The 23,110-nt window shown below is 39.1% G+C and overlaps 1 protein-coding gene across 3 annotated transcripts in view; it reads right to left on the bottom strand.

Moving 5' to 3' along the window:
• The window catches only part of TTLL11 (tubulin tyrosine ligase like 11), a 253,372-nt gene that overhangs the window by 208,935 nt on the left and 21,327 nt on the right, over positions 1–23,110 (bottom strand). For all 3 annotated transcript variants that reach the window (XM_020967575.2, XM_078150148.1, XM_020967578.2), the window contains exons 2-3: positions 19,983–20,079; positions 7,501–7,634 (exon numbers count right to left, since the gene is read on the bottom strand). In XM_020967575.2, the coding sequence (XP_020823234.1) occupies positions 7,501–7,634; positions 19,983–20,079 (231 nt within the window). The remainder of the gene's footprint in view (positions 1–7,500; positions 7,635–19,982; positions 20,080–23,110) is intronic.

Raw genomic sequence — 23,110 nt, 5'->3', positions numbered from 1 at the left:
ACTGCACATGTATGGCCTGTATTGACTTGCTTGCCTTTTCAATAGGGTGGGTGGAGTGGGAGGAAGGGAGAAAATTTGGAACCCAAAGTTTTAAAAACTCATGTTTAAAAAAAATATTTCCACATGCACCTGGGAAGTAAGAAATACAGGAAATGAGGTACAGAAATCTATCCTGCCCTATAGGAAAATAGAAGGGGAAGGGGATAAGAGAAGGGGGGAGGGGGAGATAGAAGGGAGGGCAGACTAAGGGAAGGGGTATTCAGAATGCATGCCATCTTGGGGGGAGGGGCAAGATGGGGTGAAAATTTGGAATTCAAAATCTTGTGGAAGTAAATGTTGAAAACTAAAAATAAATAAATTTATATATTTTTTTAAAAAAGGGCACCACATCACTGACAAGTAGCCATCTATCCACTCAATGAATACCTCTGGTGAAGCAGAACAACTCACTACATAGAACAGCTCTTCTACCCATAAAGTTTCTCATTATTCAAACAAAATCTTATTTCATGCACTTGTACTGACTGTTCCTAGCTCTGTCTCCTGAGACCAATCAATTAATCAACAAGCATTTATTAAAGTCTTACGCTGTGCTAGGCACTGCACTAAGAGCTAGTGATATAAATAAAAAGCAAAAAAAGTTCCTGTCTTCAAATAGCTTACATTCTAATGAAGAAAACAACATAAATAAATCATAACATACAAGTTAAATTCATCGTAGATGGAAGGTAACCTTAGAGGGGACAACATTAGTAGCTGGCAGGACCAGGAAAGGCTTCTTGAAGGTAGCCTTTGAGCTGAATCTTAAAGGACGCCAAGGATTCTTAGAGTTAGTGGTTGAGTGGGACAGCGTTACAGACATGAGTATAGCTTTAAGGGCAAACTTGTATACTAGTTCTTCTTTTAAAAAAAAAAAGGCTTTCATCAAAGAAATCTAACCCTGGAGATACAGATATTCATGTGAAAAAAGACCTGAGAATTTCAATGGACTACAAATTCAGTATGAGCTCAAAATCAATTTGACATGGCATACACACACAAAACTTTAAGCATCACTAATAGTACTATAGTGTCCAGAATGACAAAAAGTAATATTCCCACTATCCTCTGGCCTAATCAGACTCCATCTGGAATACAGTGTCCCATTCTGGATACCACATTTTAAGAGGGACATTGATAAATAGAATATGCACAAAGAAAGATGACCACACTTGAGAGGGGATTAGAAATCATGCCATATGAAGGTCAGTTGAGGGAAGTGAATATGTTTAGCCTGGAAAATAAAAATCTTAAAGCGAATATGATCTCTGTCTATAAATATCCAGAAAGTTGTCATGTGCTTGCTTGGCCCCAAAGGAGAGAATTAGGGCAAAAGGGTAAAGGGGAAGCTGTACTATATAAAGGAAAGAGCTATGAATTTGGAATAAAGGGACCTGAGTTCAAATTCTAACCCTGCCATTTATGTTACTTGTGTTGCCTGGATAAGCCATTTTAGCTTTATAACCCCTTTTAGCTTCCTCTGTAAAACGAAAGGTTGGTCTAGATGACCTCTAAGGTCCCTTCCATTTCTCTATGATCCTATTTTCTTTTAAGTTACAGGGAAATAGATATTGGCTCAACATATAGAAGAACCTCCTAACAATTAGAGGTCTCTAACAATGGAACAGGCCATTTTACTGGGTAGTTTTACTAGGCAGTCTCATCACTAGGTAGCTTCAAGCAGACACTGAATGACCATTTGTCAAGGATGTCAATTTGTCAAGGAATTTGTCGATTCTCCCTTCCCATTAGGGTTTAACTAGTTGGACTGCGAGGGCCCTTCTAGCTCAGTCTCGGATTCTCCAGTTCTACAGACAGAATGGTCGGGAATCATTTTTCTGTCTTGTGCTCAGATGCAGGCTCAGCTACTCCTCTAGAGAGGAGATTTCCACATTATGCAGAGAAGACTTGGAGACATTTCATTTGCCCCAGAGGTTCCCACAGTCTTCTCTGGAACTATAGCTCCTTAAGGCAGGCAGCGCTTTGTTTCAGCCTGCATTATCTGCTGCTTCACTAGCTTCAGGCACCACTGATCCAGGCATTTAGGATGAAGATGATTGATTACATGCAGGCCCTTGCACAAACAAACTGTGGCAGTGGAAATTTTTGCCAACATAGTTTTAACTTTGGCATGAGGCTCTCTGGAAGAAGTTACAAACAAAAGACAAACATCCCAGAATCATAAAATGTTTAGAGCTGGAGGGGCCTTTGAAAATAGAATGTTAAAGGTGAAAGGGAACTTGGGTCACAAGAATGTTAGAATACCGAAATGAGAATGGTAGAGCTGGAAGCACTTGCAAATCATCTATTCCAACCTGCTCATTGGGCCCGGTTTGGGGTGGGGGGAGGGTATGGGCCTCGGGGAAGGCAATCAGCTCATAAGTCACACAGCTCATAAGTTTCTGAAATCAAATTTGAACTCAGGTCCTCATGACTCTAGGGCCAGTGCTCTATCCACTTCATTACCAAGCTGCCTATGAACCTGCTCATTTTGATAGACAGGTGAAGTGAGGCCAAGAAAGGGGCCCAAAGATTTGCCCAAGGTCATATAGCATATTATTGAGAGAGCAAGTACAAGAATCCAGATCTCTTTATTCCCTGCCCAATGCTCATTCTACTTAAAAGTTATGCTTCACAGAAATCTTTTTCTAAAAGGAACATTTGAACAAATTATCTCCCCTCCTTCCCCCCCTCCTCCCTTGTTAGTTGGAAGTAAACACTCCTCCCAAGGAACTCTCATAGTACTTATTTTGAACCTCTTTTATGCACCAAAATTCGAGTGTCTTATTTTTCCCACCATCCTACTATAAGATCTGTAAAGAGAGGAAGCATGTCTTATTCTTCTCTCTATCCTACACAGCACCTTGAACAGAGACATGCTCATATTATATTAGGTAACTAATAATGACTGGATAAAATCGCTCATTGAACTGAACAAATTCGAGTGGGTTTCTTAACAAAGAACTGGCTTTTCAAGTTTCAGACATCATTTTCCATAAACATATTGAGCTAAGCAAAAGCCCTACATACAGTGTGATATATCTATGCAGGAGGTGAAGTTCTATTTCTGGAAGTACAGGAAACAAAATCTGAAACAGATGGAAAAATGAAGCTATAGTTCTTGCAGCATCTCCACTGGCAGCTTTTGGATCAAACCACCTCATATTTTGTAGTTCCCTAAGATCCCACCTTTAGTCTTTTACTCTCTTCATTATATACCCGGGCCAGGAGCAATCTTGAGAACATTACGTTCAAACTTTCTTATTTTATAAAGAAGGATACTGAGACCCAAAGAGGCAAGTGACTTACTTATCCACTACTGTAGGGTCATAGGTCACATAGTGATTAAGGCTGTTAAGTGATTAACAGCCAGCACTAGAACCAGGCTTTTCAACTCCAAGTCCAGAGCTTTTTCTTGTAAATCACATTGCTTCTTCTCAAGAGAAACTATTTCAAATACAAACTCTTTCACCATAGTATATACTGTTTTGATAACAAAAACTGTACTTTTCTCAAATACCCAGATGGAAGACCATATGTAAAATCAATGCCAAAGATTTTTTTTTCTTATTGGCCATCTGCTAAAATTTCATCTTCACAAAATTTTCCACTGAGAATGCTCCGTGTTTATCCCTGGTGCCACCTGCTGATCACATGTGGGTAGCACTTTCCCAAACTGATAACAGGAAATTGTGAATTTCTCATTTCCTTTCCCAAAATAAATGTAATACCAATTCCTTGTAAGAGAGGGAAACATCAAATTTTAAAATATTATAAGACTTCACAATATACCACAATCTTTAACAAAAATCACAAAATTGTAACCTGTGCATCACTTTGACTTTACTCTTGGCAGGAACAAGTAATAGACTGGTAATTTCACTGATACAGGGAATTTCCTGGTGAGAACACTCCCTCAGGTAGTCAGAGAGTTACCTAGTACACTGAAAGATTGAGTGACTTTCCCAGTTGTATTCCCAGCCAATATGTGTCAGAGGTAGGACTTGAACCCAGATAATTCTAGTTTCAAAACTGGATCTGCCCACTGTGCCATGCCACCTCACCCTTGAGAGTTTCACTATATTACTCCAACTCATGCATGACGTTCATTGTTTGTAGGTATATTTGAAGATATTTTTCTTCACAGAAGAATTATATAGAATATTAGAAGTCAAGTCAAATCAATAATCATGGAGTTGGGAGAGGGGTAGATGAGAAAGGGCAAAAAGCAGTAGCATTCCAGTTTGGCTGCAGCACAAAGTGTTTAATGCTCTTCATGAGAAGCTGTCATTTACTACCTCTAATATCACCGTTGTAGAAGAAAGAATGTTGGGCTTAGGATCAAGAGAGACCTAGGTTTGTAACCTTTGCTGGCTCTTCCTCCAGGTCACACCTGCTAACCATGGGTGTTCCCAAGGCCCTATTATGGACCCTCTTCTCTTGTCCCTTTATATTACATCACTTGGTGGTCTCAACAGCTCCCATGGATTCAATTATCTCTATGTAGTGAATTCTAAGTTCAGTTTATCCAGTCCTAACTTCTCTCCTGACCTCCAGTCACATATCTGCAATTGGCTCTTGGACATCTGGAATTGGATGCTTCATAGACATCTTAAACTCAACATGTCTAAAACTGAACTGATCTTTCTCTCCAAACCCCTTACCCTCCTCCTAACTTTCTTATTATTGTTGAATATATCACAGTCCTGCCAGTCACCCAGGCTCAAAACCAAGGTGTCAAAACCAAGTCTCAACTCCTCCACTCACCCCTCCCATACTCAGTTAATTGTCAAGTCCTGTCATTTCATAACATCATATATACATATATATGTACATATATACACATACATATACACACACACATATATGTGTGTGTGTGTGTGTGTGTGTGTGGTGTGTGTATATATATATATATATATATATATATATATATATATCCCCTTCTCTCCTCTGCTTAGTTGGTTTCCCTGCCTCAAATCTCTTCCTACCCCAGTTTATCCTCTACTCCACTGTAAAATTGATCTTCCTAAGTCATAGATCTGACCATGACACCATCCCCACCCCCCTTTATCAACTCTAGTGGCTATCTAACACCTCCAGGATCAAATATTAAATCCTGTTTGGCTTTCAAAGCCCTTTGTAACCATGCCCCTTCCTATCTTTCCAATATAACATCTGACTCCCCTCAGCCCCTACCCCAAGCACTCAGTGTTCCAGTGACACTGGCCCATTTGTTGTTTCTTGAGTAAGAACCCACTCTCCCTCCTATCTCCAGGCACTTTCATTGGCTGTTTCCCAGGCCTAGAATTCTTTCCCATACTATCTCCTCCTCCTGGCTTCTCTGGCTTCCTCCAAGTCTCAGCTAAAATCCTACCTTCTACAAGAAGCCTTTTTCATATTCAATTTTAGAGCATACCCTCTAAGATTATCTCCAACTTACCCTGCATATATCTTTGTACATAGTTCCTTGCATGTTGTCTCCTCCACTACACTGTAAGTTCCTTGAGAGCAGGGATTGGATTTTGCTCTTTTTTGTATCCCTAGCACTTAGGATAGTGTGCCTGGCACATAGAAGGTGCTTCATAAATGCTTGTTAATTTGATACTAGCTGTGACATTAGCTTGGTCTGTTGTGAAAATATGCAGAGGATACACAGTTAAAACTGAGACTTTTCTACTGGCTCAACAAAAAAAAAATAGTGCAGACAAGAATATACTGAGCCCTAATACCGTCAAGACAATAAGTGATACCAAAAGGCAAAGCAAGCAGGAGAAGGAAGCTGATCATTTCCATGTTGAAAACCATAGAAACATTGGCACAGTGAAAAGCTTTCCTATGGACAATTAACAAAAAACTGAAGGCCAACTTCAATTTTAATGTTGGATACGTAATGATTTTATCAAAATTTCTGAATGATTTAACACAGAAAAGCATATCAGCTATGCACACAAAAAGACAGCAAAACAGAAAAAACACATAATATATGGCAATGTCTTAGAAATTAACCCATAAGCTACATAAATCACCATTAAAAGCCTAACCAAAATGGCACAGATCCACGGAATTTTAGCAATACATGAGACCTTAAAGTACAGAATGTTAGAAATTAGAACACCAAAGCTTGTGAGGTAGTTAAAGTATTATTCCCATTTTACAGATGAGAAAACTGATACATTTTGAACATAGAATATTAGGACATAGAATTCCAGAGCTACGAGGGACCTTCAGACATTAAAACATAGAACATTAGGACACGTCAAAGCTGGAAACAACTTTGGAATATAGAATTTTAGAACACAATCATAGAACGGCAAAACTGGAAAAGACCTTTTAACATAGAATGCTGAAACACAGAATCATAGAACTTCAAAGATCAGAAGGACCTTAGGAAGCATTTACTTTCAAATCCCTCATCTTATTGATGAAAGAATTGAGACCCAGAAAAGTTAAGCAACTTGTCCAAGATCCCAGGGCCAGTTAATGGCCATGCCAGGAAGAAGCCCCAGTTCTAGTACTCGTTGCACTACAGCCTGCTTTCTCCCACACTGAATAACTTCTATTTGGAACTACTTCCCAAAGGGTCTCCCTGCCTCGCAGTGGGGTAATAGGGTTAAAGCAGGATGAGGTTATGGAGGTCATCCAATCTGCTCCTCTGTTTTACAGATGAGATGACTCCTGTTCAGAGAAATTACATGACTTGACAAAGGTTTATGACAGAGCCAGGATTTGAATGCAGGTCATTTGGCTCCACTTTCCCTTTTCAACCCTAACATTATATGTTTATATATATATATATATATTATATATATATGGCAGTACAATTTAGTGAGCAGTGCAGCAGACATGGAAATTCACAGAACCTCTTTGGGAATCAATTTTCCCATCTGAAAAAATGGGGATAATGCTTGAACTAACTATCTCACAAGACTGGCACTTATACAGCTCTTCAAAAATCTGCAAAATGCTTTATATCCACTACTCACTTGAACCTCACAGAAACTCTGTGAAATAGATACCATCAATAACCCCAGTCTTACATATGAAGACACTGAAGCTCAGAGATGTTACAAGACTTGTCTGTCACATAACTACTGAACATTGGAGGTGAAATTTGAACCCTAGTCTAATTAATTACAAGCTCAGTGCTCATGTCCAAATTTGTGTGGTACTTACCTGTATTCATGCCTTAACCCCATTACTAGATCAGACGCCTTTTGAGGGTAGGCGTCAGGTCCTATTTACTCTTGTATCTCCCCCTAGTTCCCAGAACCATGCATTTCACATGCATACATAGTATGGACTAAATAGATGTTTATTGGATGATTGTTTGTTTGTTGAATGAATATATGCAAAGATGGTTTTAGAGCACTGTCTCATATTAATAATTGTGACCAAAATTGTCATAGACACAGATATAGGTCATGACTCTTAGCTTTAGAATGTCCTCAGAATGGGATCTACCTGAGCAACAAACAGCTGGAATTCATCAGGTAAAATCCAGGAGCGAGGATAGAAGTTGTACTCCTCAGGAAAGAGATCTTGCATGATTCTCACAGCTCGGCTCAGTGTAATTTTCCGCACCATTTCTGTCATGCCTGGTAGGAGGAGAAAGGAGGAAAGAAAACATTGGGAAATGCAGCACTGTGGGGTATCTACACAGATCTTAGACCCGAGAACATAGAATATTAAAAAATACAATCTAAAATATTCTATATGTCGATGTTCTGTGACTTACCCCATATTCCACCCAACATACTACTTTTCAAGTAGAATTAAGAAAATATTGAATTTGATGACAAAGGCCAAACAGATCATGGAAAAACCAAAGGGAATAAAAGTGTCTTTCTAACCCCATAAAAATAAATGGCTAATGTTAAAGCAAAAGCTATACTTGGCTTTGTTACCAACCTCTAGGATGAAGGGTTTCATTTTATTTAACTCAGCAAGCATTTATTAAGCACCTACACCATGCCAGACACTACACCAAACACTGGGAATACAAAGACAAAAATAAAACAGTCCCTGTCTCAAGAAGTTTAAATTCTACTGGAAAGAAGATGAATAGAGAAAATTTAATATAAAATATGTATAAAGTAATTTCTGTAGAGAGGGTGCTAGCCACACAGCAGGCTCAGGATGGGCCTCAAGGAGAATGTGGCACTTGAGCTGAACTCTGCAGGAAGCCGAAAGTGCTAAGCTGAAGAAATAAAGAGGGAGCATATTCCAGGCCAAGGCACAAAGACAGAAGATGGAACATTGTACTAAGTTAATGCCAAATGGGCTAGTTTGACTGGAAAACAGAAAATGATGTGCAATAAACCTTGAAAGGTACACTGGCTTCAGGATGCCAAGTACAGGAGTTTAATATCTTATCTTAGAAGCAAAATGAAAACCCTCGAGTTTCTTGAGAATATCAGTTTGGCAGTTGTGCGGAGAACAGATTGGTGAAAAGAGAGACTGGAAACAGGGAGGACATTTAGGAGACTATTGTCCAAGCAAGACATAACCAAAGTCTGAGAGGGGGTAATAGCTGCATGAGTGGGGAGAATGTGGTGGATATGAGATATACTGTAAAGGTAGAGTCATCAAGACTTGAACATTGAGGGATGAGGAAGAGTGAAGAATTGAGGATGATTACAAGGTTACAAACATGGGAGATTGGAAGTATGGGGGTGCCCTTAACAGAAATAGAGAAATTTTGAAGAGAGGAGAGTTTGAGGGAAGAGAAAATGAATTGTTTGGATATGTTGGGTTCAAAATGCCTATGGGCCATCCAGCTGGAGACAAATAAGTGAAAAAGCATTTATTATGTGCTTAATATGTATACAAAGCATTGTGCTGTGTTAGGGATACAAATAGAAAAGAAAGTCCCTGCTCTCAAGGAGCTACCCCTCTAACTAGGAAGATAACAAATAGGGCAGAAGGAAGGGCTTGGAGGTCCTAAAAGTTCACTGGCAGGGTAAATGGCAAGGCAAAAAGTCTTTAGTATCCATGAACACCCCACCACCACCATCATCATCACCAGGATGGGAACACAGAAGGAAGTAGCTCACCACTACTGGTAAGGGGAGAGTGCACCTAAGAGTCAGATTTCTTAAATTATCTACCTTGGAATATGCTCTCCCTGAGCCCCTAAAATCTACTCCTCTCTCCCCCAACATCTCTATCCACTGCAATCTTACCCCATTCTTCAAAGTTTTCAAATGCCATATCCTCCAAGAAATCTCCCCTCATTTCCCTCAGCTAAAAATTATATTTCCTTCTTTGGACCTCAAATAGCACTTTGTTTATATCTTTCTTGTGCATTTAGCATGTCCTATTCTTATATTTTGGGAATCTAGGTCCTATCTCCCTTAACAGACTATAGGCTGGAGCTTGTAGGATGGCTAGACTATGATTTATTCATCTTTGTGGATATCTCCTACAATGCCTAGGACAGTGCCTTGCACTCAGCTGACATTTAATAAAAAGTCATTGAATTGAACTGACTTGAGAGAAATAACTCCTACAATCTATCTATAGCACACAGACATTTAAGTAACTTGCATTTTTCACATTTCTTGAGTTAGTGCTAGAAGTACTAAATGGGATAGGATATACCAACACCATCCCATTGCAAATAATTCTATCTTGTACCTTGAACAGAATATGGAAAAAAATATTGTGAACAAAATGTGTGACCAAAGAGAATCTTAAAGACTTTGAGAGTTAAGTACATATGACACTTAAATATATTTGCCCTAATGATTTTTAAAAGAGTTATATTTCAAATGCTTAAAAGGTTAAATTTCAAATGCTTCGAAAACTTAGCAAGTCAGAATTATCCTAAATTTCAAATAAATGAAGTCTAAATTAATAAGGTTTGCTTGAACTTATTAGACATGGAAGAAACATAGACTGTTAAAAATAACAGCCATAAGGACTAAATATGTGACATCTTTTGTATATGAAATCTTCTAAGACAGGAAACTCCCTGTCAGAGATTCTTTGAACTTATTCTCTTAGAACATTACCCAGAGCATTTCAATAGTAAATAACTTGCCCAGGCCCACATAGCTATTGTATGTCAAAGGCGATAGTTGAACCCTGGTTTACCTCATTTTGATGTTAGTCCTCTAGCCATTGTGCCAAGTTGCCCCTACAGAAAGAGCTTACATTTATATGACACTTTAAGATCTACAGAGTTTTCTCATTCAATCCCCATTAACAACCCTGTGAAATAAGTATACAGGATATCATTGTTCCTATTTTATGAATGAGGAAACTAAGTCTCAGAGAGATTAAGTGACTGTTATCATTGCAAAACTACTAAGAGGGGAATGTGGTATTAGAACCCAGGTCCCTCTTTCTTGACTCCAAATCCGGCATTCTTTCCATTACAATATGCTGACATGTTGGGAATATGAATAAAGGCTTAGAATATAAATCAGAAATTTAGTGCTGGAAGTGACATCATAGAAGTCATAGAGATATCCATTCCAACCATCTCTTTTTATATATGAGGAAACTAAGGTCCCACGGAGATGAAATTATTTGCCCAAAGTCACACAACAAGTTCCTAGGCCCTGGGAGCAAAAAGTGAATTAAGAGGATAAAGTTTTTAACACATGGAACTTCTTGACTCACACAGCATAATAAACCAAAGCAATACATCTGAAGAGCAGAGCTTAGAGTTGTCAATACTGTAGTTCTTAGCTCTTGTTTAAAAGACTGTCAGAAAGGATTAAGTAAGAAATCAAGGAGCTTAAAAAGATAGGGTGGCTATAATAAGCTGAACTCTAACACGAATTCTTCAACAATAGAGACAACTCACTGTGGCTAGTACTCTGAGATTTTATAAGAAGAGACTAGAGTCCAGTCCAATGGACTACTACTTCCTTTTCCCCCAATTAAAACAGAAGTTTCAAGAAACCAGAAATAAGCAGGCTCAGAAGCTAAACAGAGGGTCCTGTTAAGAGTTTATCAGTTATCAGTTTATCTGGTTAAACCACCTTGCTGGTTTAATTTATGATTCCCAACTTGATATTCTGTTAAAAATCTCAAAATCCTTTCTGAATAAAAGCAATATAACAGAGACCCAACATTATACCCTGGGTGGAAAAGATACAGAATGAGAATGTTAGAGTTGAGAGGGACCTTAGCACATTACAAGCTCCTCAATTTACAGATGATAAAACTGAGACTTAGAGAGGCTGTGACCTTTCCAGCTGGAATAAAATCAAAATTCAATTCAGTAAAAAATTAACAATAATGAAAACAATAAATAATAATTGATAGCATTTGCATAGTACTTTAAGGTTTACAAAACACTTTATAGACATTATCTCTTTTGCTCCTCACATCCCATAAGATATTATTGTTCTTATTTTATAGATGAGAGGAATGAGGCTCAAAAAGATTAAATGATTGTCTATGTTCACACGGCTAATAAATGTTGGAAGAAGAATTCAAATTCAGGTCCCTCTTGATCCCAAGTCCAGTACTCTTTTCATTAGGAATGGACATTCTAAGCACTCGCTAGATACAAGTCACTCTAAGTACTGCTAGGGGAAAGGAGAAAGATATAAATGTTACTCTGAGAGAGATTACAGTCTTACGGGGGAAAGATATGTATACAAATCACTGTGATAAAAAGGAGAATGGGACCAAAAGTTGAAGTTTATATATTACTTTCAAGTTTACAAAATGCATTACACAAGTTATTTCATTTGACCCTCACAATAAAAAAGGTAGGTACTACATTTGATCATATGGAAAATTTGATCAATATGGAAAATAAGTTAAAGGACTCAGAAAAGTTAAGTGACTTGCTCTTAGTCTCATAGCTAATGGTAGTCAGGTAGAAAGACTTCAGGATTTGGAGTTTGGAGGTCCCAGGTTCAAATCCTCATACTTACTACTCCTGTGACCTTGGAAACATCATAACCTTTCAAAGGCCTCAGTTTTCTCATCTGTAAAAAGACAAGCTTGGAACAGATGACATCTAGGGTCCCTTCCAACTCTAAATCTATGATCTTCCATTTGAAAAACTCCAAATTTCTTTTATCCAATCCTAATCTTTTATCTTTCCATCTCTCCTTATGCCTCATTCCTGTCAAACCCTTTTATCCATGACTTCCAATCTCTCTATTCCATTGTACTATCCCAAACTATTACCCCTGCTCTAGCTACACTCTCCTCTCTTACCCAGCCCTTAAGCCCTTGTTGAGCCAGTTCAACTCTACACTATCCTCTACTTTTGAATCCTTTGTTCTTGTCCTACTTCTTACCACACCTTGACAGACCCCAACCCTGATTTATTCCTACTATCTGCCTCCTTCGCCGCTAAACACAACTGGAGAAAATAACAGAACCATGCTGACTGGATCTACTGAAAATTTATGCTAGCTAATCTCAACTAGGCCCTCAATGCAACAAGGCAACTCTACTAGTCTTCCTCTCTAAATAATTCCCCAGCCCATTCAACACAGCAGCTGTTCCACATCTCTTCTTAAGTCTCTCTTACCTCTCCCCCCTCTAGTCCCTTAGCTGGACTTTGCCTCCCCATGCTCTAGGCTGAGGACTTCACCTCATGCTTTACTGAAAAAAAAAATGAGGCAAATGAAAGTGCTCTTCTCCCCTCCTCCTCATCTTCCATTCCTCTGATATCTCTCTCTCCTTACTATCTTTTCTATTTCCGGTCTTTGACAAGTACTCGTCTGTTCACCAATCCTAACCTCCCTATAAGTACCCTTGATTCTCATCTGCTCCTTTTTTTTCCCTAGCAGATTGCCCTCTCTTATCATCATCATCTTCTCCTTCTTCTCCTTCTCTCTCTCTCTCTCTCTCTCTCTCTCTCTCTCTCTCTCTCTCTCTCTCTCTCTCTCTCTCTCTCTCTCTCTCTCTCTCTCTCTCTCTCTCCTCCCCCCTCCCTCCCTCCCTCTTCCTCCCTCTCTCTCTCTCCTGCCTTCTACATTCCTGTTCCACATCAATGGACATTTCTAACTGGATAACTGTAATGCAGAACATTATTTTACCATTTAGGTAGTAGAACCCTTTAGGCCATGGAAAACTCCAAATTCCTTAGCAAGACCCTTATCTGGCTGCTCAGGCTCCAGCCCTCAGATCATATCTCTGGAAACCTCCAGATTCCTTAGCAAGACCCTTATCTGGCTGCTCAGGCCACAGCCCTCAGATCATATCTCTGGAAGCCTCCATTGTGAGAAAGTTTGCACAGCATTATGGTATCTACACAGAGGGAGAAGGGTGTCCTTGACCAGCCCCTAAAAAACCTCTTCCTCTTGCCAGACTTCAAAGATCCATCCCCCTCCCCGTCCTGTATACTCCCTATATAAACCCTAGCTCAACCCCTGATGGCTGCTGCTTGATTTGGATGTGAATATCCCTGGCAGCCGCGCGCTAATAAAGTCCACAATTTAAAATTAGCTTGGGTGGTCAACTCGCTAATTTCTCGGTATAACATAACCCATAGGCATATTAAGCTCAATACATCAAAAAAAAAAACCCACCTCACTCCTCTTCTAAATTTCCTTATCACTGTCAAGGGTACTACCATCCTTTCAGTCACCTAGGTTCACAACTTAATGTCATCCTTGATTCCCCTTACTCTTATACACCATTTATCCAACCAGTTGCCAAATCTTGTAATTTCTTTCTCAAGAACAGGGATTCTTAACCTGGGATTTATAAGCTTATTTTTAATAATTTGCTAAATTCCCATGTCATTGGTCTGCATATAAAAGCATTATTCTCAAAAGGGGACCACAGGCTTCACCTGTGGTGATTCATGATGCAAAAAAGGTTAGGAACCCTGCTTTAGAATGTCTCTTGCATCCATCTTTTTGTCTCCACTCACAGCTACCACCCTAGTCCAAGCTTTCATCAGTTGGACTATTACAATAGCCTTCTAAGTAGATTGCCTTCTGCAATTCTCTTCTCACTCTTATCCACCCTTTCCACAGCTGCTAAAGGGATCTTCCTAAAGCACAGGTCTGACCACATTACTCCCCTGCTCAGTAAATTCAATGGCTTCCCATTATCTCAAGGATCAAATATGAATTCCTTGGTTTGGCATTTAAAGCTCTTCACAACCTGGCCCTTTCCTATCTTTCCAGTCTTTTAACCCATTATTCCATTTCATGAACTCTACAGTCTAATCATACTGGACTACTTTGCTATTCCTAACATAGCATACTCCACCTTCCATCTCCCAACTCCCTGCCTTTCTCCTGCCTGTCCCCGATTCCTGGAATGTTCTCCCTCCTACCCTCCACCTTATACAATCCCTGGTTTCTTTAAAGACTGAGTTCAAGTACTACCTTCTCTAGACCACCTTTTCAGGACTGCCACCCACCCCTTCCCCCAGCACCTAGTGCCTTCCCTCTAAGGCTACCTTCCATCTACTCTGTAATTCACTTAGATGTACCAATTTATATGTATGTATGTGTGTACATGCACATATGTATACATATGTGTGCATACACATATGCAGTGCATAACATAGTGCCTGGTATATAAAAACTTAATAAATGCTTGTTGGTTGATTGGCCCTTTGACCGCAAATCAAGCACACTATCCACGATGTCATGACAGCTCTTAATGAGTACAAAGAAGAGCTTCAGACAAAGGGCCATAAAGCATTTGAGGAAGGTGAAAAAGTAGAGGATACATAAGGGAAGGTTTCATGGTATAGGTGTCACCTGATCTGGTCCTCAAATAAAAGGAGGGACATTATCAAACATTATGAAGTATGGTGTCATGGAAAGAGCACTGGACTTGGACTCAGAGGACCTGGGTTCCAATTCCAGCTCATACACTTATACTAGCTATTTGAAAAAGAGTAAGTCATTTAACCTTTTTGAGTCACAGTAACCATATTTGTAAAAGGAGGATAATATTTGCAACTGTCTACCTCAGAGTAGTGGTGGAGAAAGCACTTAGTAAAGCTTTTAAAAAGTGTATAGACATTTGAGTTATTAACAAAATAACAATGAGAAAGCTGAGGGTGGGGGGGCGGAGCCAAGATGGCAGAGTGAAAGCAGTGACTTACTTGAGCTCTCCCCCAAACCCCTCCAAATACTCATAAAAATGGCTCTAAACAAATTCTGAAGCAGCAGAACCCACAAAAACACAAAGTGAAACAAATTTCCAGCCCAAGACAACCTGGATGATGATCAGAAAAGTGTATCGCGCCGGGCTGGGAGCGCAGGGCAGCGTGGGCACGCTGGCCCCAGCAAACCTGGAGCAGGCCTCAGAGGACAGGTTTCCAGACTCCTCAACCCACGAATGCCAAAGAAAACTTAGAAGGTCAGTGGGAAAAGTCTGTTTCTGTCGGTGGTCAGAGAGGAAGGTGGGGTCTCAGCTCCATTCCCCAAGAGCCTGGCCCTGGGTGGGGCAGCTGCTTCCCCAGCTTCCAGCCCACAAACTGAGGGGGAATCCAGTGGCTGATCAGAGAGGGATTGCAGGGATCTCTTTGCCAGTGCTGAGGCAGGAATCTCTTGCTTTGCCCGTGTGTGGATCTGGGTCACAGTTCTGGGCAGCAGTGCTGGGGTGAGGAGGAGTGCTGGCGTGGTGGAGCTTGTAGTGGCTGTGAAGAGAAAACCCTCCTCACAGTTATGGGACAGAAAGGAATACTTGTGGTCACAGGCCAGGAAAGGAATAAACACCTTGCCCCTTATCATACCACCTTGGAAGAACTGAAAATTTACAGGTCCCTACAAGTATCTCTGAAAACAACTATACAAACCCCTGAAGCTTGGGACAGTACACTCTCCACATTGGAAGCAGACTCTTACCTTAACAAGGAGTTTAAAACTCAAGTAATTGGCTGGGATCATGAGCAAGCAGCGCAAAAAGAGTCAGACTATATCATCTTACTCTGGTGACAAAGAAGATCAAAATATATAACCAGAAGAAGACAACAAAATCAAAGCTCCTACATCCAAAGCCTCCAAGAAAAATATGAATCAGTCCCAGGCCTTGGAAGAGCTCAAAAGGGATTTTGAGAAGCAAGTAAGGGAAGTAGAGGAAAAACTGGGAAGAGAAATGAGAGTGATGCAAGAAAATCATGAAAAACAAGTCAACAGCTTGCTAAAGGAGACCCAAAAAAATACTGAAGAAAATAACACCTTAAAAAACAGCCTAACCCAAATGTCAAAAGAGGTCCAAAAAGCCAACAAGGAGAAAAATGCCCTAAAAAGAAAAATTGGCAAAATGGAAAAGAAAATCCAAAAGATTACTGGAGAAAACACTTCCTTAAAAATTAGAATAGAGCAATTGGAAGACAGTGACTTTATGAGAAATCAAGACACTGTAAAACAAATCCAAAAGAATGAAAAATTAGAAAACAATGTGAAATATCTCATTGGAAAAACAACTGACTGGAAAATAGATCCAGGAGAAGAATTTAAAAATTATTGGACTATCTGAAAGCCATGATCAAAAAAAAGCCTAGACATCATCTTTCAAGAAATTATCAAGGAAAACTGCCCTGGTATTTTAGAACCAGAGGGCAAAATAGAAATTGAAAGAATCCACAGATCTCCTCCTGAAAGAGATCCCCAAAGGAAAACTCCTAGGAATATTGTAGCCAAATTCCAGAGTTCCCAGGTCAAGAAGAAAATATTACAAGCTGCCAGAAGGAAACAATTCAAGTACTGTGGAAACACAATCAGGATAACACAAGATTTAGCAGCTTCTACATTAAAGGACCGCAGGGCATGGAATATAATATTCCAGAGGGCAAAGGAGATAGGATTACAACCAAGAATCACCTACCCAGCAAAACTGAGTATAATCCTTCAGGGGAAAAATGGTCATTCAGTGAAATAGAGGACTTTCAAGCATTCCTGATGAAAAGACCAGAGCTAAACAGAAAATTTGACTTTCAAATACAGGACTCCAGTGGAACATGAAGAGGTAAACAGGAAAGAGAAATCATAAGAGACTTATTAAGATTGAACTGTTTACATTCCTGCATGGAAAGATGATATTGTAACTCATGAGAACTTTGTCAGTATTAGGGTAGTTGAGGAAAAAAATTGTATGTATGTATATATAGATAGATAGAGGGCACAGGGTGAGTTGAAGATTAAGGGGTCATATCTGGAGAATAAATTAAGGGATGAGAGAGGATGATACTTGGAGAAGAAAGGGAGAGGTAGAATGGGGTAAATTATCTCACAAAAAAAAACAGAAAAGAAAAGTCTCTCACAGTGGAGGGGAAACAGGGGAAGGTGAGAGGGAATGAGGGAATCTTATTCTCATAGGATTTGGCTTAAGGAGAGAATAACATACACATTCAATTGGGTATGGAAATCTGTCTTACCCTACAGGAAAATAGGGGAGAAGGGACAAGAGAGCAGGGGGTGATAGAGAGGAGGGCAGATTGGGAAAGAGGGTAATCAGAAGTAAATACTTCTGAGGAGGGACAGGGTCAAAAGAAAGAATGAATAAATGGGAGGGCAGGATAGGATTAAGGGAAATAGAGTTAGTTTTTCACATGTCACTAAGGAAGTGTTTTGCATAACTGCACATGTACAACCTATATTGAGTTGCTTGCCTTTTCAATGAGGGTGGGTGGGGAGGGAGGAAGGGAGAAAATTTGGAACTCAAAGTTTTAAAAACACATGTTTTAAAAAAATGTTTTCACAGGCAACTGGGAAAAAAGAAATACAGGAAATGGGGTACAGAAGTCTATCCTGCTCTACAGGAAAATAGAAGGGGAAGGGGATAAGAGAAGGGATGGGGGAGCGATAGAAGAGAAGGCATACCAGGGGAAGGGGTATTCAGAATGCATGCCATCTTGGGGTGGGGGGAGGGGTGAGAAATTTGGAACTCAAAAACTTGTGGAAGTGAATATTGAAAACTAAAAATAAATAAATTTATATTAAAAAAAAAAGATAGATTGGAACCAGAACGTAGAGTAATTTTTTTTTCAGCAGGAAGTGGAGAGCCATTGAGCAGGGGAGTGATATAGCCAGACCTACGCATTTTCCCTATTTTTATACTTCCAGTTTTATTGATGTGTTTTGTTTTTACATTACATGTATTTACAAATACCTTTTATAGTTACCTATAAGAAAAGTCTCTTGTAATAAAGTAAAACAGTTAAGTGTGCAAAAAAAAAAAAGAAAGCTGAGGGTGGGGGTGGAGAAGAGTTCATTTTCCCACAGCTAAAATGTTGTTTAAAATAGTGATTAAGTTCTGGATCAGGACAACTTAATCCTTAATAATAGTAGGCTGAATTGTAGTTCTCATAGTAGTATTGAGCCTAACCATTATTTATAATATTTATAAAAGATTTGGAAATAAACTATTAGAACACAACTAGTTTATAAGTTGGGGGATATCTCTTGTGTTTTCTAAAAGCAAGGTACATTTAAAACAGATTTTTTTCAAATAAATAGTTGTACTTTAGAATCATCCATTAAGATATTATACTAGTTTTATATAAATAAATAGTCCATAGAAATTGCCAAACTATGATTTGATAACACAAATACACTGATTGCCATATGTGTATCCAAAAACTCTGTTTACTCAATATGCAAAGTATTTGTTTATGCTTAGAATTTCCATTGGAAATAAATGTCAATGATAGAAAATGCATGGTGGATACATTTTTAGAGTATTTGAATATGTGGGTAATTCATAAAGTTTAATCAGGAAAATGTCTTAACTGGAAGGTGCCTTGGAAAATAGAATGTTAGAGCTCCCTCTTCAAATTGGGATTTCATCAGCCTCAGTAACTGACATGAATTAGCTTCAGTAACAGCTGTGTTGTCTAAGAGAGGCCGCATTTAAGAGCCAGTTTTTATTACTGGCAGGAATTCATGTTTTCTTAAACTTCAGGTGAGAGTAAACAAAAGTGGTATTAGATTTGTTCTGTACAATAACCAGGAAACAGACCAGGGAACAAGAAGAGCTGCAGAAAGGCAGAGTTCAATAGCTAACAGAAAACTTCTCAACAATGAGAGCCCCAAAACAGGGGATGGAATGTCTCAGGCCTAGTGTGTACCAGGCATTATGCTAAGCACCAGGTCTGTGGCACCCCCTACCCCCAGCAAAAACAAAAAAAAAAGGAAACAAATAGTCCCTGCCCTAAAAGAGCTTAAATTCTAATAGAGGCGATAAAACATACATTCATGAACTTCCCTGGACTATTTTGTTGTTGTTCAGTCATTTCAGTCATGTCTGACTCTTCATAACCCCATTTGGGGTTTTCTGGGCAAAGATACTCCAGTTTATTTTACAGATGAGGAAACTGAGGCAAATAGGGTTAAGTGACTTACCTAGGGTCACAGAGTTAGTAAGTGTCTTGAGGCTATATATGAACTCAGGTCTTCCTGACTCCAGGCCCTGGCACTCTATCCATTGCACTACCTACTTGCCCCTAGCTATGATCTTGGACCTGAACTTCATTTTTTTCCTCTCTAAAATAGGCATAATTATAGCCCCACTGCTAATCTCTCAAAGGGATTGTGATTAAAGGCCACATATTATTTCGATGATCCAAAAGGTAAAAATCATGCCCTCATAGAAGTGACTTCAGGCTGGTACCATTTGCCTTTCATAATCATAGCCTCTAGTCTATGAAAGCCTTTCTAACTTGATTATATCACTGACTTGCACTTATCTCCCAAGATAACCTACTAGCAGCTTTGTGCTAAGACTCCTCCCAGCTCAGGTCCCTTTCACTTCTACCTTCTTTAGTCTGCATTAGCAGTGAAATTAAACCGGTATAGTTTATCTTTTCGTGTTCCTGAGCTTTTAGTCTATGAAATCTTAAGTCTGCATCCCAATCATATTTATGTTCACCTCTTTTCTGAGATAGCCTGATAAAATTTAGCAATGAATTCCATCCACAAGTTTGAGTTTTGAGACTTGTGTTTTTGTTGATATACCTGGGAAACCTCTTACAGAATAACAATGCCAACTGGTACCTGGGAACTTGTTCACTTGACCTGAGAGTATGTCACTATCATGAAAGGAAACTCCATGCCAGTAGATATCACAGGGCAAGCGACGACCAAAGGGAAACTGGAAGAAATAGAAATAAGAAAAAATAATTAGGCTATTACTTTCATTCTGTTCCCATGAAATTTTAGTTACAGTGGAAGGTTCTAGTAAATCTGGTTGTGGGAAGTTTGAATAGCAATACACTTTCACCTAAGTTGGTCGTTTTTGTCTTAAAGAGCAGGAAGACAACCTTTTAAAACCTGGTGATATTCTGTCTTGTATTTCTTTTAATTGTTTCATCACATAAATTCTTTTCCCCAACTATTCTATCTCTTATGGAGAGGAGAGACCAATCCCGCATTTCTTTGGTATTATACCATAGAAGGCACAGGATTAACACTTCTTGAATCCATAACTAGCTAGCCTTAAAACCTCAAGCAAGTGATTTTCCCTCTCTGACCTCAGTTTACAAAGGGATATAACTAGATGCTATCTAAGGTCCTCCCAAATCTAATGTTCTAAATTCTCTGTTCTAGCATTAAATGTTAGAAGATCTTTTCTATTTTATTTTTTTTCTATTTATCTTTTCTATTATTTTATTTTCTATGTTCATACTGCAATTACATTAATATCATTTTTTTCTTTTTATGTTTCTGAAATTTTAGTCTACATAATCTTCAGTGATTTAAATCTTTTAAGTTCAACATTATCCCAAGGTAGGCTGATGGCAGCTTTAACATTCTATTTTCTAAGATTACCTTCTAGTTCTAACAATCTATGCTCTAAAATTCTGTCTTCAAAGGTCCCTTACTGCTTTTGCATTCCATTTTCACACAAGTTTGGAACACAGAAAGTTAAAGTTAGGAGGAATATTTAGTTTGTACCCTCATTTTATGATCACAAGATAATAGATTTAGAGCTAGAAAAAAAACTTACAGGTAATCTAGTACAATTCTTTCATTTTACAGGTGAGAAAACTAAGGCCCATGGAGACTGTGAGTTCATCAAGCACATGCAGCTATTAAGCCGAAGAACTAGGACTCACAACTACCTCTCCAGTCTCCCAGACTAATACTCTTTCTACTATTCTATGCTGCTTCTTCAAGCATCCCAAATTGAAAAGGAGATAAAACAGAATCACACCTTTTAAATAAATTATATTAATTTAAAAGGCATGACAAAACAAGACATATGTTATACATTTATAAGCATCAACAACTTGGCATTTATAATTTATAGCATTTTCAATCATTTTATTTTGCATCAAATGGACTGTAGGTTATTAATTCAGAAACACTATGAAAACAAGGAGAAGAAAACATATGTCATATTCTTCCAGCTGTTAAATGCTACCATTTAGGAAAGGAAAAGCAAACAAACCAATATTCAACCAGAATCACTTAGTAAGCCTTAAAGCTTAAAAGGCAAGGTGCTTAAGACTTTAGCATTTAGTATTTAGATACAATGACAGAAGATAATGAAGAACGCCCCTCAGTGAGTTTATCTGATAGAGATTAGGGGGCACAAGTGTACAAAATATAATACAAGAGAAAATGTTCTCATCCAAATTCACCCCGGGGCCTTCTCTCAACTTCTACTCTAGCTCTTCTTGTCCATTCCTTTGTACCCTCTGGACCCCATTCTATCCAAACATCCCTTAATCCTTCATCTTTTCCTCTCATGCTCCTTCATTTCTGGCACTTAGGGACCTGTTTCCCACCAGAAGATTCTACTTCTCTGGCCATCCTTTCTGGTACCAGATACTTCTCATATGCCCCTGCTCTCCAAAATATAGCCATAGTCTTCCTTGCTTTCAGAGGTTGACTCCATTCACTTTTATCAGATTTTGGGTAGCAATTATCTACTGTCTCAAAGTCCTGCAGCCTCCTTTCTTGGTTCTTTAGTACCTGAATCTCATCCACCCATGGGACTTCAATATATGTGACGATGTTCCCTCAAACACCCTAGTCTCAATTCCCCATCTTCCTCAACTCCTGTTACCTATGATTTCACTTCATCTTAGCCATATATGCGAATGTTCAAACTCTTACTGTTATCATTACCCATAAATGTTTCATTTCCATGTCCAAGAACTCTGAAATCTCTCTATCCAACAGGAAACTCCTATCATTTCATCTCTCCTTGTGCCTCATTCCTGAATCTATTCTTTATCCTCATCATGACCTCCAATTCCTCTTTCCATTAATTGTTTCCCAGGCCATCACCCCTACTCTGGCTTCAATTTCCCTACTTCCTGGTCTTAACCCTATGCTTAACCAACTTTATAGTATCCTCTACTTTGAATCCCTTGGCCCCTATTTTATCCTGGCTCATGCCTTGCCAAACCCCAACCCTACATTACCCTTCTTACCCCTTACCTTCTCCACTCCTACTATATTGGAGGAAATAAGCAACCACTTTGACAAGGCCCACTACAACTATGTTCTCTATTTTCAACTGGGCATTCAATGCACCAAGGCAATCCTTTTACTCTTCCCTAATTGACTACAAAGTATCTCCAATAGCAGTTATTCCAAACCCTCTCTCCTCAAGTCTTCCACACCATTCCCTCTTTAAAGAGGGCCTTGCTTCAAACTTTATTTAGTAAATAGGAATAGTTCCTCATGAGCTCCCATTTCTCCCCTACTCTACCCTCTCACAATCCTTGTTACTGTTACCCCACAATTCTCTCTTCCATTACTCCAGTCTCTGATCAAGACATGACTGTTCTCCTCTCCAAAGCTGATCCTTCTATTTACACCCTTCCCACCAATCCACTCCCATCCCTTTTGGAGTTAGCCCCTTCAATAATTCTCTCTTCTCCTTTTACCCCTCTTTCCCTTCCTCCCCTTAACTACCCAGTTACTGGCTCCTTCCCTTATCCTAGCAAATATGCCCAGGTTTTCTCCATTAAAAAAAAGTCAATCACACACACCCCCTCAAGCTATCATCCTATATCTCTTCCCATTGCACCAACAAACTCCTCAGAACAGCAGTCCATATGACATCTTTTTGGATATGGCCAACATGGAAATTTATTCTACTTGATTTGTACAAACTTTTACAAAGGTTTCATTTTCCTTCTCTTTTTTTCATGGGAAGGGGAAGATGT

This window comes from Phascolarctos cinereus, unplaced genomic scaffold, assembly GCF_003287225.1.
Source record: "Phascolarctos cinereus isolate Bilbo 61053 unplaced genomic scaffold, phaCin_HiC Scaffold_2;HRSCAF=192, whole genome shotgun sequence".
In the NCBI taxonomy this organism is placed as follows: domain Eukaryota; kingdom Metazoa; phylum Chordata; class Mammalia; order Diprotodontia; family Phascolarctidae; genus Phascolarctos; species Phascolarctos cinereus.
Note: the sequence above shows the minus strand (reverse complement) of the source record. Positions and strands in the feature narration are given on the sequence as shown.